The 19,726-nt window shown below is 31.0% G+C and overlaps 1 protein-coding gene across 3 annotated transcripts in view; it reads right to left on the bottom strand.

Moving 5' to 3' along the window:
• The window catches only part of ATRNL1 (attractin like 1), a 779,330-nt gene that overhangs the window by 506,349 nt on the left and 253,255 nt on the right, over positions 1 to 19,726 (bottom strand). For all 3 annotated transcript variants that reach the window (XM_049103125.1, XM_049103126.1, XM_025467337.3), the window contains exon 21: positions 8,403 to 8,455. In XM_049103125.1, the coding sequence (XP_048959082.1) occupies positions 8,403 to 8,455 (53 nt within the window). The remainder of the gene's footprint in view (positions 1 to 8,402; positions 8,456 to 19,726) is intronic.

The raw sequence follows: 19,726 nt of genomic DNA, 5'->3' as shown, positions 1-19,726 counted from the left end.
AATGTGACTGATTTGAATTGAGATTGCTATAAGGATAGAATACAAATTGTATTTCAGACTTGGTTTGAAAAAAAACTTAGAAAAGGTATCTCATTGATGATTTTTACACTGTTACATGTTAAATTGACATTTCAGATATGCTGAGTAAAATAAAAGACTATTAAAATTAAGTTTACCCGTTTCCTTTAACTTTTTTTAATATAGCTAGTAGAAAATTTAAGATTGTATATGTGATTCATGTTATATTTATATTGGACAGCACAGATCTTAGAAGGAAAATTATCTTAGTCTTAAACATATAAGATTTATATATTTTTTTTAAATGGAATATAACTCATATATGTTCATAATTTTAAGTAGTTACTACTTTGGGACATGATAAAAGCTAAAGATTAAAAAAGAATCAAAAAAGAATTTCTAATTTTAAAAAATCATTCAAAAATATTCCCCTCCTCCAAAATCCAGAATGTTTGAAAGAAGAAAAACAGAATTAATGTGGGAAAGTTAGAAAATAAAGATAATTTAAGTGATATAAAAAAAAACAATTTGGACATCAGTAAGATTAATAACTGCAAATGGCTTTAAACATAAAAAATATGTATGAGTCCATAAGTTTATGATAAACAGAACATTTTAAGATAAAAAGCTTCTGTACAGCAAAAGAAATAGTCAACAAAACTAAAAGACAACCTACAGAATGGGAGAAGATATTTACAAATGACATATCAGATAAAGGGCTAGTATCCAAGATCTATAAAGAACTTATTAAACTCAACAGCAAAGAAACAATCCAATAATGAAATGGGCAAAAGACATGAACAGAAATTTCACCAAAGAAGACATACACATGGCGAACAAGCACATGAGAAAATGCTCCACATCACTGGCTATCAGAGAAATACAAATCAAAACCACAATGAGATACCACCTCACACCAGTGAGAATGGGGAAAATTAACAAGACAGGAAACAACAAATGTTGGAGAGGATGAGGAGAAAGGGGAACCTGCTTACACTGTTGGTGGGAATGTGAACTGGCGCAGCCACTCTGGAAAACTGTGTGGAGGTTCCTCAAAGAGTTAAAAATAGATCTGCCCTACAACCCAGCAATTGCACTGCTGGGGATTTACCCCAAAGATACAGATGCAGTGAAACGCCGGGACACCTGCACCCCGATGTTTCTAGCAGCAATGTCCACAATAGCCAAACTGTGGAAGGAGTCTCAGTGTCCTTCGAAAGATGAATGGATAAAGATGTGGTCTATATATGCAATGGAATATTGCTCAGCCATTAGAAATGACAAATACCCACCATTTACTCCGACATGGATAGAACTGAAGGATATTATGCTGAGTAAAGTAAGTCAATTGGAGAAGTACAAACATTATATGGTCTCATTCAGTTGAGGAATATAAAAAATAGTGAAAGGTAATAAAGGGGAAAGGAGAAATAATGAGTGGGAAATATCAGAAAGGGAGACAGAACATGAGAGACTCATAACTCTGGGAGATGAACAAAGGGTGGTGGAAGGGAGGTGGGCAGGGGGTTGAGGTGACTGGGTGACGGGCACTGAGGGGGGCACTTGATGGGATGAGCACTGGGTGTTATTCTATATGTTAGCAAATTGAACACCAATAAAACATAAATTTAAAAAAAGGAATATTACTCAGCCATTAGAAACAACAAATACCCACCATTTGCTTCGACGTGGATAGAACTGAAGGATATCATGCTGAGTGAAGTAAGTCAATTGGAGAAGTACAAACATTATATGGTCTCAGTCATTTGAGGAATATAAAAAATAGTGAAAGGGAATAAAGGGGACAGGAGAGAAAATGAATGGGAAATATCAGTAAGGGTGACAGAACATGAGAGACTCCTAACTCTAGGAAATGAACAAGGGGTGGTGGAAGGGAGGTGGGCGGTGGGGGGGGGGGGGTTGGGGTGACTGGGTGATGGGCACTGAGAGGCGTACTTGATGGGATGTACATATAGCATAACACCCATATAGCAGTGGGTGTTATGCTATATGTTGGCAAATATAAGTTCAATAAAAAATATTGAAAAAATAAAAATTTTCATGTTTGAGAAATATAGAGCAAATAATTCTGTACTTTGAAAACTGGTAAATATAAATAACTAATATCACATTTATCATGCCTTTCCTATATGAACTGTAGCAATGAGTAAACAAATATCTGATGAGATGAAATATGTTTTTTACAGAAGTTTTCTAATCAAGAAATAAAGAACGAACTGAAATATCACAGTTCTACAACTTCCAATCAATTACATTGAGCATCAATGTCTGCTAAAAACTAGGTGGAAAATAATGTTAACAAGAAACAATGACAATTAAAAAGTATATAAGAGAAGGATATTACTAAGGACAAATCCTAAAACTCATGAACTAGAAAACTAATTTGATGTAAAGAATGAATAAACCCAAAGGCCATATAATATAGCAAAGAGAGAGAGAACTACCAATAAAAGGCACAAGACCGGGATCCCTGGGTGGTGCAGCGGTTTAGTGCCTGCCTTTGGCCCAGGGCGCGATCCTGGAGACCCGGGATCGAGTCCCACGTCGGGCTCCCAGTTCATGGAGCCTGCTTCTCTTTCTGCCTCTCTCTCTCTCTCTATCATAAATAAATAAAAAAATTTTTAAAAAGGCACAAGACCCCAAAATTTTATTTGAATTTCACTAATCTTTGAAGTTCACTTAATATTTTTAACTATTTCTATTTAAAAGAGGTCTTCAATCTTCTAAAATTAAGTTTTAAAAGCTATCACTATAGTTACCCAGTATGGAAATAAAAAAGAAAAACTGAAACATTACAGTCAAAGGTTGTTTCATTAGAAAAAAATGTAAAAGTATAGTTTATATTCATTCAAACTGAAAATACTCCTAAAGAGAATATAAACAAGCAATATTTAGCAGTATCCCAAATAATAATGTGCCATGCCCAGGTTTAGTTTACCCCAGAATTAAAAGATATTTATCGTTAGAAAACCTATTAATACAACTTCACACTGACTCAGGTAAAGGAAAGTCATTCATGATAAAATTTTATACTAATGTAGATAATAATTTTTTAACTTGATAAAGGAAATATTCCATAAGTTACAGCAAACTCTCTACTTGATTGTGGTTATCTACCACCATAACTTTGACTTAGTACTTAGAGAAACCAACCATCCCAGGAAGTGGTTAAAAACATTGGAAAGATGTAAATATTGTTACTCCAGCATTCTTTTTGCTTATATTTTGATGGTAAATGTTTCCCCATCCCTTCACATTCAATCTTAATGTGTCTTTAGATCTGAAGTAAGTCTCTAATAGGCAACATATAGATAGAGGTGGCTTTTTTATCCATTTAGTCATCCTATGTCTTGACTGGATGATTTAGTCCATTTCCATTTAAAGTAATTATTGATAGACATACACTTATTGCTGATTTGTGATTTGTTGTACAGTTGTTTTGTGATAGTCTTCTTTAGTGCTATGCTTGGATTCCTTTATCTATATTTTCTTGTATCTATTATAGGTTTCTGATTTGTGATTATCATTAAGTTCATATATAACATCTTATGCATATAGTAGTCAATTATTAAATTGATGGTCACTTAACTTTGAACCCATTCTAAAAATATTACATTTCTACTCTCCTCCCTGTGTTTTATGTACACAGCATCATACTTAACATTTTTTTTATTTTATGAATTCCTTTAATAATTTTTGTAAACATAATTGATTTTTCAGCCTCTGTGCTTTAACATCCATACTGGTATTAGAAATGATCTACCTACTGCTTTTATTATATGTTTGTATTTATCTGTGAAATTTTTTCTTTCATAATTTTCTTACTCATAATTATGACCTTTTCCTTACACTCAAAGAATTTCCTTTAATGTTTCTTGTAAGGCTAGTTTACTGGTGATGAACTCCTTTAGCTTTTCTGTGAGAAATTCTTTTTTTAGTTTCTTGTTTTTGTTTTTTGTTTGGGCAACTCTTTGCCTCTCCTATTCTGAATGATAGCCTAGATAAATAGAGTATTCTTATAGTTGCAGCTTTTTTTCCTTTACACATTGAGAATATATCACACCTCTCTCTTTTGGCCTGTAAAGTTCCTGCTAAAAAAACAGCTGATGGCCTTATGGGTTTTCCCCTATGTAGCTGTTTTTCCCTGCTGCTTTTAAATCTTTTTGTCATTTTACGTATTATGTATCTTACTGTGGACCTCCTTGGGTTAATATTGGGGGAGTAACAACACATAAATTGAACAAAATAGACTTTAAAACAAAGACTGTAATGAGACAAAAATCATAGAGAGAACAATCCAAAAAGAGTATGTACCAATTGTAAATATCTATGCACTCAACATGGGAGGACTTATAATATAAAGTAACTATTAAAAGATATAAAGGAAAAAAATTAACAGTAATATAATAATAGTAGAGGACTGTTACATCCCATTTATATCAGTGGACAGATCATCTAGACAGAAAATCAGTAAGAAAATGATGGCTTTGAATGATTCATTACACTAGGTCAACATAACAGATATATTCAGAACATTCCACCCCAGATGAATATGCATTCTTTTCAATTGTACACGGAATATTCTCCAGAATAGATCATGTTAGATCACAAAAAAGTCTTAATAAATTCAAAAAGATTAAAAGCATGTCATTCATCTTTCCAAACACAAGAGTATGATACTAGAAATTAATCACAAGAAAAAAATCTATAAGAACAGAAATACTTGGAGGCCAAATAACATGCTACTAAATAATGATTGGATCAACCAAGAAAACAAAGAGGAAATCAAAAAATACATGGAGACAAATGAAAATGAAAATACAATGGTTCAAAACCTTGGGATGTAGCAAAAGCTGTTCTAAGAGGGAAGTTTATAGCAATACAAGCCTGCCTCAGGAAACAAACAAAAAATCTCAAACAACCTAGCCTTATAATAAAAGAGTTAGAAAGAATAAAGCTAAAGCCACTAGAAGGAAGGAAATAAAAATAAAATAAAGAGCAGAAATAAATAAAATAAAGACTAAAAGAACAATAAACAAAAATCAATGAAATCAGGAGGGAGCTGGTTCTTTGAAAAGATAAGGAAAATTGATTTACCAAGATTTATCAAGAAAAAAAGAGAGGGCTAATAAATAAGAAATCACAGAGGAGAAATACCAATCAATACCACAGAAATACAAAAGTTTATAAGAGAATATTATACCAACAAATTGGATAAACAAGAAGAAATAAATTCCTAGAAATATATGAGCTTCCAAAACTGAATAAGGAGGGAATAGTAAATTTGAGCAGAGTGATCAACAGCAAAAAGACTGGTAATCAAAAAACAGTAATCAAAAAACCTCCAACAAAAAAACTGGATAGAAGGGAATAAATCTATTTTTATTTGTATGTAATATAATTAATTGTATTTAATCATCAAACATATCTGTGAACAATTCGAATAACAGTTCATTAAGGTTTATGAATATCTAATTAATGTACTAAAATAAATAATTTTTACATATCAAATATAAGTAGAAAATGTAATTTAAAAGATGCCATTTAAATAGCAACAAAAGAATTAGGAAAATTAGGATTTTATGTATCTAACAAAACATGTTCAGGACATGGGCACATGAAATTGAGCTCAACATTATCAGTCATACAAGAAATACAAATTAAAACCACAACACAATTTGATATTCTAAAATGGCTAAAATCAAAAAGAGAGATAATATTAAATGTTGATAAGAATGTGGAATTACTAAAGCATCTATAAATTTCTAGTAGGAATGTAAAATGTTGTAAAATCCTTTGGCAGTTACTAAAAACTTAAACATAAGTTTATCATATGACCCAACAATTCTACTTCTAAAAATCAGTTCAAGGAAAATGAAATTATATATCTATACAAAGACCATATGAATGTTCATATCAGCATTTTCCATAATAGCCAATGGCTAGAAATAATCACCATGCTCATCTAGGATGAATAACAACAACAAAAGGAGTATATCCACATGTTGTAGCATTAATTGCTTTTAAAAACTAAAATTGCTACATTAACAAAGTAAAACAGAAACACCTTGTGATCATTTCAATTGATGCAGAAAAATTATTTGACATAAACACCCATTCCTAACAATAATCCTCAGCAAGTAGGACTATAAGAGAATTTCTTCAACCTAATAAAGGCATCTAGGAAAAACCTACATCATACTTAATAGATAAAGACCAAATGTTTTCCTTCTAAAATCAACAACACTGGAAAATTTCCATACTCATCACATCTTTTCACATGGTACCAGAAGTAGTAGCCAATGCAATAAAACAAGAAAAAGAAATAAAAGGGACCCAGGAAAGAAAGAAATCAAATTCCATTAATAACAAAACACGTTATTGTCTGAATAAAAAATGTAATGGAACCTAGGGAAAAAAAAAGGTATGACAACTAATGAGTAGGTTTAACAAAGTTTATGGAGGATCAACATAAAAATCAATTGAAGTTGTACTAACCAGACACAATTGAAAATTAAATATTAAAAATACTATTTACAACAGCATCAAAAATATAAAACATGTAAAGATAAATCTGACAAAAACTGGGAAAGATCTTCACAGTGAAAAATACCAAATATTGCTAAAAATAAATTTTAAAATAATTAAATTTTAAAAAGAGAAAGATGTTCATGGGTCAGAAGACTGGTTAAAATATCAATTCCCCCCATACTGTTCTATAAATTAAACACTATCTCAATCCAAATTCTAGCATGTGTTTTGGAAAAAACTGACACACAGTTTCTAAAATTCATATGTAAACACAAAAGAAATGGAACTCAAAGACAAAACAAGTTTGATAAAGAAGAAATGAAGTTGGAAAATAAATGATATGATTTCAAGACATATTAAACTACAGTAGTTATAATGGTGCTATTTTGGCATAAAAGTAGGCAAATTAATTAATAGAACACAATAGAAATTCCAGAAATAGCCTTTAAATTCTTTTTTTTTTAAGATTTATTTTATTTATTTATTTGAGAGACAGAGCGGGAGTGAGCACAAGTGTGGGACAGGAGGGAGGGAGACGGACATGCAGACTCCAGGCTGAGCATGGAGCCTGAAATGGAGCTCACTCCCATGACCGTGAGATTTTGACCTGAGTCTAAACCAAGAGTCAAGAACTTAACTGACTGAGCCACCCAGGTGCCCCAACCTTTACAGTCTTATAATCATATATTGGCAACTGATTTTCAACAAAGATACGAAAGCAATTCATTGGTTAAAAGAGTCTTTAAATAAACTGTGCTAAAACATTTGGCCATCCATATGAAGAAAAAAAAATTGATCCATTTCTTGAAATATATATAAATATTAATTCAAAAGGGACTATATTCATAAATAGAAAACATAAAAATATACAACTTCTGGAAGAAAATGGGAAAATTTTGTGATTTTAGGTTAGGCTAAGATTTCTCAAAAGAACAAATTGATAAATTGAACTTCATCTTAATTAAAAACTCCTCCTCAAAAAAAAAAAATACTCCAAATAGAGTGAAAACACAAGCCATAAACTAAAAAAAAAAATTTGCAAAAATTTTGCAAAAGCATTTGTATCTGGAATACATAAAGTGCTCTGAAAACTCAATAATGAAAGTAATAATGGTAAGTGGGCAACATATTTAAACATACTTCATCAAATAAAAATATATACATAGCAAATAATCATTTGAACAAATATTTATCATTATTAGAGAAATGTAAATAAAATTAGAATTAGATACCATTACACACCTATTAGAACAGCAAAAATTAAAAAGACTAACCATATGAATCATTAAGAGATTTGAAAAACTGAAACTCATACAGACCTGGTGGGAATGTAAAAAGATATAACCATTTGAAAACTTGTTTCTTAAACAGCTAAACATACATCTACAATGTGATCACTTCCCAGTGAAAGTATCTTTCAGTAAAAAAATGTACACAGCTTTTTAATGATGACCAAAATTGCCTCCTGTAAAAATCTATCATAAAATTCTATTTATTCAAAATTTAATCAAAATGAAAAGATTACATTAAATCAAGCTGAAGTTACTAAAGTCCTATATTTGTTTTCATGTTAAGAATAAGATCTATTGCTATGTCACTCTTCAAGAGTAGAAAAAAATGCACCAAGTATAATTAAGAAAATACAGCAAAAGACTGCCTTTCTTAGCAACATATATAGAGTTCTGTTGTAAGATTTAAGAAATAAAAAAAGAAATAGATATTGTAACATATTAATGACATCAGCATGCAAGATGAATTTTATTATCAGCAAAATCACCCAAAACTAAAAATACACACTAATTATTTAAAATGAAAAAAGTAAAAATACTTACAATAACATGTTCCTCTAAGTGGATTACCAACATAGCGATTTTCAGAATCGCATCTGTGGAAATAAAAAACTCATTTGCTACTGAACAACAAAATTCAAAACCTCCATATTTTTCTTCAAGCAAAAAAGTAATTAAACTCTACATTAAAACATTTTAAAACCTATACCATTAATCAAAGTTTTAAAAACAAATCTTCAAAATAATTAATGTAGAAGGCCAATATTTGGGCATGAATAGAGAAAAGAAACAATAAAGACAAATAACCACAAACACAAAATGATAAAAGGGAATGTCAGAAAGCAGATGGGATAAAGACTAGGAAATTGTGGTTTACATTGTTCCTTAATAATATAAGAAGAAATTGAGAGTCTTAATAGACGCACTTTTAGGTAAAGGAAGAAAATTTTGGAAATTCAAAATCTACATCATTTTCTTCTGATATTCTTTGAAATTAATATATTTTAGCCCAGTTTCTACATAATGAATCTACACTTTAAAAAAGATTTCCCGATTGTGTCACAAAGAAAAGTTTCTCTCTGAATTGTCAAACCTTAAATTCAGGAGAATTATGTAACCTGATTATAAAAAATTTATGAATTTATATAAGCAGATTATAAAAAATGGAAGAACATAAGAGCATTTCAAATCACGAATTCTAAGTTAAATTAAATTCTTCAAAATTATGGTTAATTACAGCAGTGGGAGAAGATCATAAATATTTTTAAAATGTCTTAAGTTCACATTTTTATATGTTTCCAGAATTCAATTAAAATGACAGTGCCTAACAGAGATACAGCTTGATTTTACATAATGGTTTTTCTTGGAACACCCTCCAAAATAAATTATAACAAAATGGAATACACTAGGCTAACTGAATAAAGTGACTTAATATTTAAAGTATGTGTAAAAGTTTAAAAGATAAGAAAGGCCTTCCAAAATGTCTTTAGTTTAATAGAGTTATTCAGAAAAGAGGAATAATTTTAATATATATTTTTAATTATTGAAAGGCCAAACAGTTGAGGATAATAAGTTAAATAATCAGGTCACATTCTGAATTCATTTTTCAGCCATGTGTTGCTAGTTTTTTCACTTACACAAAAAAAACTGAATTAAAGAGTAAATCTTTTTCTACACTAACTGCAAAATTAAACTACAAATATGATAGTCCTTTATACCACTATTTAGTCTCTATAAAACAATAAAACCTTAGATATTAGGTTTCCTACGATTTCCCCAAATGCAACTTTCAAAACTTGTGATATATAGTTTTCTAGCTATAGAAAATGATCATATTCATTATCGCTAGGTTAAGCACTTCAGATTCTCTACTATTTCTATATTTTGTTCCTCCCTTTAGGCTCATTCCATAAATCCCATCATTTTGTACCAAATATATACATACAATGAAGGGCTGATTTACAAACTTATTACAATTCCTTTTTCCATCACAAAAATAAATATGACTTGTGGCAAATGGATATCTCAATACTACTTTTAGAATAGAAATAGGAAAATATTCAAAATAATAGTATCTGCATTGTTATGCATGATATTCCCCGTGAATCTTATTTGTCTAAGTAGATGGCTTTCAAAGTACCATAGCAATCTAAAATAACTAACTTTGACAAATGTTAAGGATTTCAAATATTTTTTAATTTATTTATATGTTGACTTTAAAAGTTCTGGATACAGACTTATTTTCCCACATGGAAGTTAGACAATTTTTATTTTCTTTGATAATATTAAATTTATTCAAAAAAATTAATATTATATTAAAATAGAATTTACTTGTGATATGTTACCTTCAACATAATATAATTATTGTAAAGACATGGCTAAAATTTTATTTTCTCCAAACAGCAAATTATCTCAGGAAGATTAAATTATATGCTCTTATTTAGTAATTTTTGCTAGCTTTCACTACTCAAGCTCATTATCAGAAATAAGGAATTAATACCATCTCATTAAGAATTAAGCTGAGGGGTGCCCAGGTGGTTCAAGTTGGTTAAATGGCTAACTCTTAGTTTCAGCTCCATTTGTGATCTCAAGGTTGTGAAATCAAGCCAATGACAGGCTCCAGAAACAATAAAGAGTCTGCTTCAGATTCTCTCTCCCTTTCCCTCACCCTCCCCTGCTGCCCCTCCTCCTGCTCGTGGGCACAAATGCTTGTGTTCTCGTTTTCTCTCTCTCTCAAATAAATAAATAAATAAATAAAATCTTAAAAAAAAAAGGAATCATTAAGCTGAGAGGCTTATGGAGTTCTTCAAGGTGTCCAATATAAGAATTATATCCTCTCTTAAATTTTCAAACTCAATAAAGCAAATTAGAATCATATATTGCCTAAAGATCTTTATATATTAATAAGTAGGAGACAATTTTGAATGTATTAAAAGTATTTTCAAAATGTATGAGTGGAATTTAAACATCAATTTTTAGTCATTTAATTTCAGCTATCATTTAAAAAATCACTAGTGCCTACAAATAACTAAGGAAATAAATAGTTTCAAAGGAAACATAATGAAACTTTAGGCATAAAACTCAGCCTGCAAAACAAAAGTATGCATAAATATACAAACACATCCCATATTTTTTACTGGGCTATCTCAACATCATCAGGGTTTACAGTTAATTTGAAAGGTAATGTTCAATTTTACCAAATGAAAATTCCAATAAGCTTTAAAGGAGCTTGAAAAGTTGACCTTAATGTTCACATGCAGAAGTAAAGATATAATAGCCCGAGTATCCATTGATAAATGAATGCATAAGGAAGACATGTTTATATACAATGGAATATTATTCAGCCATAAAGAATGACATCTTACCATTTTCAACAACATGGATGGATCTAGAGAACATAATGCTAAGTGAAATAACTCAGTCAGAAAAAGACAAATACCATCTGATGTGGAATTTAAGAAACAAAACAAATATGCAAAGGAAAAAAATAGAGAGTGAAACCAAAAAATAGACTTTTAACTATAGAGAACAAATGGATGGTTACCACAAGGATGGTACATAGGGGGATGGGTGAAATAGGTGATGGTAATTCAAGAGTCACTTATATGATTAGTACTAAGTAATGTATAGAATTGTTGAATCACTATATTCTACAACTACAACTAATATAACACTCTATGTTAACTACATGGGAATTAAAATTAAAAACTTAATTTAAAAAAGAAAAATTGAAAAGGAAGTTTGAAGGGAACTAGTCTTAAAAGATTTAAAATATATTCAAGGCCTATAATTAAAATAGTGTAGTTTCCATGCACTGATAGAAAGACCAAAGGTACAGAATAGAAATTCCACAAAGAGGCCCTACTATCAGATACTAAAAATCTAGCATATAATAAAAGTGGTATTTTAAAGGATTGGGGTAAAGTTTTTTCATAAATTATATTCAGACAACTGGAGAGACATCTGGAAAAATATAAAATCAGATCCAGTCTTCATACTAAATGCATACAAAAAAATCTAAATAGGTTAGACTCCTGAGCATACAAATAAAATTTTAGAAGAAAAGACTGCATGATAACACAGGTATACTAAAAGGCATGGTAAAAAGAAATGCATTTGCAAAATCCAAATATATGACAAATTGTGGAAAAACTGACAACCTATGTAACATACAAGGGCAAAATCCTTAATTTATAAAGAACTCTTTAAAAATAAGAGAGGGACTGACAAATCAATAGAAAAACTGGCAAAAGACATAAAAAGACAATTCACAAAAAATATCAACTTCACTTAAAACAGGGAAGTATGAACTAAAACTATACCAAGATGCCATTTCTCCCCCATCAGATGGTCAAAATTTCAAAAGCATAGCAACTTGCTCTGCATATAAGACTGTGGGCAAACAGTGCTCCTGTACAATTATGAGCTGGTGGGAATACAAAATGAGAAAATCCCTATGCAGGAGAGTTTAGCATTATCTAATGAATTTATCTAAGCATTTATTCTTCAACTCAATATACTCACAGGAACTTAGAAGTAAACCACCAGCAATATGAAAATATGTGTACATATCTATAATTATAAAATATTGTAAGTTACCTAAATGCCCATGCACACAAAATTTGTTAAATAAACCACAGTATATAAACACAATGGAGTACCAAACATCTGTAAATAAAACCAAACAAAAATATAATGAAGATCTTTATGACCTAATACAAATACATATCTATATGTTACCTTTTGTGTAAGAAGGAAAAGAATAATGTGTATGTGTTATATATACACATATGTATGCATAAGAAACATATGCATGTATATAAAACATATATATATATGAATCACAGGAAGGATAAATAAGAAAACAATGAAGTCAGTTACCTACTGGAGGAGAAAGGAGGAAATGGGAACTTCTCTGAGTATATTTTCAAGTACTTTTGTCTTTTGAAAGAATATCAATGTTCAACATATTCCAAAATATATGTATTAAACCAATAAAAATGAGAAAGAGGAAAAAATCCTAAAAACAGAAATTAAAAGAAATTAATTTAGTGAATTTCAAATGAGGAAGGAAGGAAGGAAGGAAGGAAGGAAGGAAGGAAGGAAGGAAGGAAGAAAGGAAGGACGGAAGGAAGGAAGGGAGAGGAGGAAAATAAAAAGAAGGACTACTCCGAATAACTTAACATAGTATCTGACTATATTATCAATTCTGGGAGTGAGGTGCAGGAGTCAAACTTTGAAATCTTTTTGGGTTCTCTTATTAAAGTGATACAAAGCAATTCTGAAAGTATTTCTTTTATTACAGAATTGAGCAAATAAGGAATGTGTTAATGTCATTGGAAGCCAGGGTTTTCACTGAGGAAGAAACAAATATTAAACTGGAGAAGGCCCCAAAGAACCTTGGAGAGATACATTGGAATTAGAAGTTTAGGTATGAAAAAAAAGAAATTAAAAAAAAAAAGAAGTTTAGGTATGAAGTAATGCTTTCTAAAATTGTTTATGTGTGTATATGCATTCATATGTACATATATATGTAATTAATTGTATATGTAAATAAATAATTATATCCTAGTTCTGTCCACTCAACAGTCCACTAAATTAAGACACTTCAGTAGCAAAGAGCATATCTAGCACCAAGATTTTGGCTACTAATGTAATTCTTAACTGTAAGGAATCATAGCTCTACAAAAATATTTTTTAAAAGGCTGATCTGAGGCAGGACAGGTTTAAGATGAACCTGGGACATCTTCTTATACTAGAAAGTAAGAACAGATTCTCAAAATGATGGGTTTATGTCACAAAAACACAAATGAGCTTGAAGTATCTCCCACTGGACAAATCTGGAATAAGACAAGTATGAGATGATTAAGTATGACAGTGATTTATAAACCACTGGAGAAAAAAGGAATTCATGAGTTCATGCCAATAATAAATAAATAATGGTGGGAAAGAAAGAGCTCTTGCTAACGGGAAAATTTCAAGTACTGACTGTAAATATAGAGGATGTATGGGAATTGGTAGTCATCATCATAAAGATGGAGACCAGGTAAGAATAATCTAATTTTTCTTCTTATAAATATGTCATATCCCGGGATCCCTGGGTGGCGCAGCGGTTTAGCGCCTGTCTTTGGCCCAGGGCGCGATCCTGGAGACCCGGGATCGAATCCCACATCGGGGTCCCGGTGCATGGAGCCTGCTCCTCCCTCTGCCTGTGTCTCTGCCTCTCTCTCTCTCTCTGTGACTATCATAAATAAATAAAAAAATTTTTTAAAAATATGTCATATCCTATAAGACAAATTTGTCTTATATCTAACTCACTCAAAAAATATTTGTCATATCTCTAATCAAAAATCCAAGATCTTGCATTCTAACAGCAGTCACCACCCATGGAAAAATATATTCATTATAAGGGATGAAATAAATGAAATCTCAAATAAGTATATGAATTTTATATGTATAAATTTATAAATGTATCACTTAGACCTAATGCTGTGCTATGCAAATGATCTTCTCATCTCATTCTTCACATGTCAAAATTGATTGGTATGACCATTTATGCAATTCTATTGCAAATATAATCAGCTGATATACTGAAATGCTTGGAACACCCATTACAGATTTTCATGTAATCTATATAATAATGTTTGGAAATTAAGATTATTATAATCTATAAATTCCATTGTAGACCTAAATGAAATTAAAACATCAGAATGGAGCACCTCACAATCAATGACTTTCAACAAAAGGAGAGAGCAATATTACAAAGAAAATTCTAAATTCTTTCTTACTAAAATTTTACATATACAAATATGAAATAAGCAGATTAAGAAAAATTAATTTTAAGTTTTTAAAAAAGATTTTATTTGTATATTCATGAGAGACACACAGAGAGATGCAGAGACATAGAAGGAGAAGCAGGCTTCCTGTGGGGAGCCTGATGTGGGACTTGATCCCAACCCCAGGATCATGCCCTGAGCTGAAGGCAGATGGTCAACCACTGAGCCACCCAGGTGTCCCAAGAAAAAATATGTTAAGGTATGTTTTATTTTTTTAAGATTTTATTTATTTGTTTGTTTATTTATTTTAGAGAGAGAGAGCACTAAAGTGGAAGGAGGAGCAGAAGGAATGGGAGAAGCAGACTCTGTGTTGAGCATGGAGTACAATGCAGGGCATTGCATTGTGATCTCACAAAGCTGAGGTCATGACTTGAGCCAAAATCAAGCTGGATACAACCAACTGAGCTACCCAGTGGCCCCTAAGCTATGTTTTATTCTGTAACAAACCACAGTGTTAAGTAACACAAAAGTAAAATCTCTTTTAAAATAGTCAGGTTTTAGAAAAGCCTTAATTTGCATTGTTAAAATTATTTTACCCATTCAGAAAAGCATATTTTTTCTATCAAATATTGAGATGCCCTTCATTGTTTGAAAATCATAGAGCACATATAATATATAGCACATATAATAACATATATTATATATTTAATACACAAATATACATATAAATCATATAAATCAAGTAAAAATAAAAGATCAATTGAATATATTCATACTAGTTATCTATTGCTAAGTAACAGATCACAAAAGCTTAGCAATTTTAACATCTTTATTATCTCACAGTTTTTGTGGGTCAGGAGTCAGAACATAGAGCAAAGTTGGGTTCTCTGATTCTGAGACTAGGTAGGATGCAATCAAGGTATTGGCTGGAGCTGAGGTCTGCTGTACAGCTGCAATCAAGGTGTCAGCTGGGGTTAGGTTCTCATCAGAGGTTTTCTGACTGTGGATGGGCTGCTTCTAAGCTCCCTCAGGTTGTTGGCAGAATTTATTTCCTTGTGGCTATAGAACTAAAGGCTTTGGTTTCTTGCTTATTATTAGCTGGAGGCTGCCCTCAGCTCCCAGAGGATGCCTGAAGCTCTACTTACTTCTTCAAAGCCAGCCAGAAAGGGAGAAACTGTCTAGAGCAAATCTTCTGGCAAGACACAGACTTAAAGGGATGCCTGGGTGGTTCAATCGGTTATAAGCATCTGCCTTCGGCTCACGTCATGATCTTGGTGTCCTGGGATCGAGTCCAATATTGGTCTCTCTGCTTAGGGGGTGTCTGTTCTCCCTTTCCCTCTCCCTGTGTGCACTCCCTCTCCCTCTCTCCCTCTGTGCTCTCCCTCTCTCTTAAAATCCTTAAAAAAAAAAAAAAGACATGGCCTTAAACCACATTCATGGAAGTGATGTGCCGTAATTATAGAAGGGATATACCATTACCCTTACCATATTTTCTGGTTTAGAAGTCAAAGATCCTGCCCACATTCTATAATAGTGTGAATACCAGGATATCATTGATAGTCATCTTAAGGTCTGTCCACCATAATATTTTGTTATATATAAAATTCCTTACTATAAAAAATTACAATAAATTTGAGTTAGGAACATATACTAATCTAATTCACAAAATAATTTAAAATATTAAATTATTTGATCAAATTCAAACTCAGATTATAGAAGGTAAAGTGAATGTAAAGGGAAAGTATAGATATAAATAATACCTCTTTAAACACATTAAAATTGCACTATATAAATACAGTAATATTTCTAATATGTAAGCTTAAAGTAATATTTTTTAAATTCAGAATCTTTCTGTATAAAGATTAGATATAAACATTAAAAGCCTTCAGAAGTCTTCTGAACGGTTTAATTAAAAACATAAGTTCAAAGAATTCTGTGTCTAAAGCAAGGGGATAATCATCCTCTATTCCCAGTAAACAAACTAAGCAAACAGTCAGACCTTTTAAGAAAAGAGATTTAGGTTGAAATATTTATTAGGGACTTTGAAAGGGCAAATATTGTCATTACATGTCACCTAAATAATGACTATCATTTCTTTGAATTATCATATTGCATTATAAATAAAAGTACTTAAAAAACAAAATATAAAAATAATTCTACATTCTAAGTGCTAAAATATAGCATTTTGTTTTCTTCCTATTGATTTAAATATTTAAATATAAATACATATGCATGTTATCAGGAGATATCCTTTTTCTACTCAGAAACTAAAAAACAGGGGATAGACATCTAATTGCTTTAATTTTGAAATATCATGACAGATAATTTAATACAGCTGGGAATCTGACTGCATTTTCATGAGAAACTATAAAAAGTACACACAAGATAAAACACACTTGCTTTTTTTGTTTTTTCCTCTAAAAAAATAATAAACATGATATATAATATGAGCAAAAATATATTAGGGTATAGCACAGAATCAATATTAATAACATATTTCTAAGGCAGTTTAACTTAAAAAAATCAGAAGTAAAGATAAGGTCAATCCTCAACTAATATAAGAGGTACAGGATTTAAAATTATAAGGCTGTTTATGGATTTCAGAGACCAATAATGATAAGCAGAACAAACCAGATTGCTTTAGTTGAAGGCAACTAAAAAAGGTAATTTTTTAGTATTTAAAACATTGGAGAGCAAAAGAGTGAAAAATTACCAGGCCTAGATGCAGAAAAGGATGGAATCCTAGGATCACTTGGGAGATTCTTTTGTCCCTGATTATGGATAGGGACAATATTTCACAGGAAAATGCTTTAGAGTCTAGTCCACCCAAAGTATGGTGAGCTAAGTTTTAAAGAGTAATCTTAGGAATCAGAGCATAGTGAGGCCTTCCAGAGACTGTAGATCTACTTTGAACCAAACTTATCTCTGAAAATAATTAAGGTTCTATTGTTCTCATACACATAAGAGAATTAAATTTTCTTTGGAAGTATTTTATCCAAGGTCTCAATCTATATTTAGATTTTGCAAATATAGTATCGGGGACAAAATGAAAAATAACCAGACATGGAAACAGACAAGAGAAGAAGAACAGGAGCTACCAGAAACAAAAGATGATAAAATAGGACAATGGGAATCTAGATATTATCAGGAAAAAAATATAGGTCTTAAAATAATGATTTTTACCATAATGGAACAGATAAAAGATTAGAAATTCTCCTAAAAAAATGGAAACAATAAAAGACAGTAAGAAACTATAATAGATAAGTTTAAGAATTTAGTCTGAAGAAGTAGAACTATAAAAACAACAATGAAAATACAATAACTAAAATTAAGAACTGAATGGATGAGATTAATAGCAAAAGTAGGAAAGAGAAAAGTGAACTGAAAAATAGGTCAGGAGACAGAGAAAAAATATGAAAGAGACATAAAAGATATGTTACTTAAGTCCAAAAGCAGAAGACAGAAGAAACAAAGAAGAAACATCTGAAGAATACTAGCTGAACTTTCTAAAACTCCTGACATGCTAAATGAAAAAAAAAAAAAATTTTTATAAAAAGAATTAAGTGTATTATAGTAAGACTGGTTTTTATTATAATAAAACAAAAACCAAAGAATAAAATGGATATAAGAAGAAATTTCAAATCTGAATGATTTATATTCTTTTAAAAAATTGAATAGTTTATGTCTTATTTTAAAGAAATAATTAAAACCTTTCTAGGAAAAAAAATAAAATAAAACCTTTCTAGGGTCATTTGGCCATCTGCAGATATCACCTAATAATGCAGAAGACAGGAAGTTTTAAACCGAACCCTTCCCTCCAAAATCAGTAACCATGTAGAAAAGACTGGTGTTTCAGATTCCATTAAAATTAACAACTTATCTTCATTAAAGATACACAAAACAGTGTTTCAGATTATATTAAAATTAAGAACTTTCTCTTCGAAGATGTACAAAACTGGGAAAATCCAAACTACATAGTGGTATTTACCACACATGTCACCAACAAAAGACATACATCCAGAATGTATAAAACATTGTTACAAATGATTAAAAATTCAGTAGAAAAAATTACAAGAAATTTGAAAGAGCACAAATTCAAAAAAGAAAAAACTCGGTGGTTATACATATGAAATCTTTTAAAGATCAGACACATAAATCTTTGAGAACTAACTTTAGTTCTTAAGAAAATCCAAATTCAACTTGCAATATCAGAATCCTTAAAACTAAAATGTCTTATAATTTCAAGTATTGTCAAGTGTATAGACATTAAGAAAATATATATAGCCCTGGAAAAGATTCAGCACTTGTTCTCCTTATTACTGGCCCAAAGAAAGTGAACATTTATGTCCACAGACATAAGTGCACATGAATATTTACAGTGACTTCATTCATAATTGCTAAAATGTGGAAGTAATCAAGATGTCCTTCAGTAGGTAAGTGGACAAAAAAACTACAGTACATCCAGACCATGAAATATTATTCAGTCCTAAAATGAAATGAGCTATTAAGCCATGAAAAGACATAGAGGAAACTTTAATGTATATTATTAAGTGAAAGAAACTAATCTGAGAAGGCTACATACTATATGCATCCATCTACATAGCATTCTGTAAAAGGCAAATCCATGGAGACAGTAAAAAGATCAGTGCTTGCCAAGAATTAAGGGAGATGGATGAATAGTACAGACACAGGGAATTTTCAGGGCATTAAAACTTCTCTGATAATATAGTGGTGGATACAGGTCATTTATGCATTTGCCAAAGCCCAGAGGATGCACAAGACCAAGAGTGATCCCTAATGTAAACTCTGGATTTAAGGGGGTTTGGGGTTTTGTTTTTTGTTTTTTGTTTTTTGTTTTTTTGTTTTGAGAGAGAGAGAGAGAAATGATACAGAGAAGAGCAAAGGGAGAGGGACAATCAAACTCCACACTAAATTAGAAGCCCAATGAGGGAGCTGATCCCAAGACCCTGAGATCATGAACTGAACCAAAATCAAGAGTAAGACACTCAACTGACTAAGCCACCCAGGCATCCTGGGACTTTGGGTTTTAGTGACATGTCAATATAGGTTCATAAATTATAACAAATGTAT

Source organism: Canis lupus, chromosome 28, assembly GCF_003254725.2.
Source record: "Canis lupus dingo isolate Sandy chromosome 28, ASM325472v2, whole genome shotgun sequence".
Classification (NCBI taxonomy): domain Eukaryota; kingdom Metazoa; phylum Chordata; class Mammalia; order Carnivora; family Canidae; genus Canis; species Canis lupus.
Note: the sequence above shows the minus strand (reverse complement) of the source record. Positions and strands in the feature narration are given on the sequence as shown.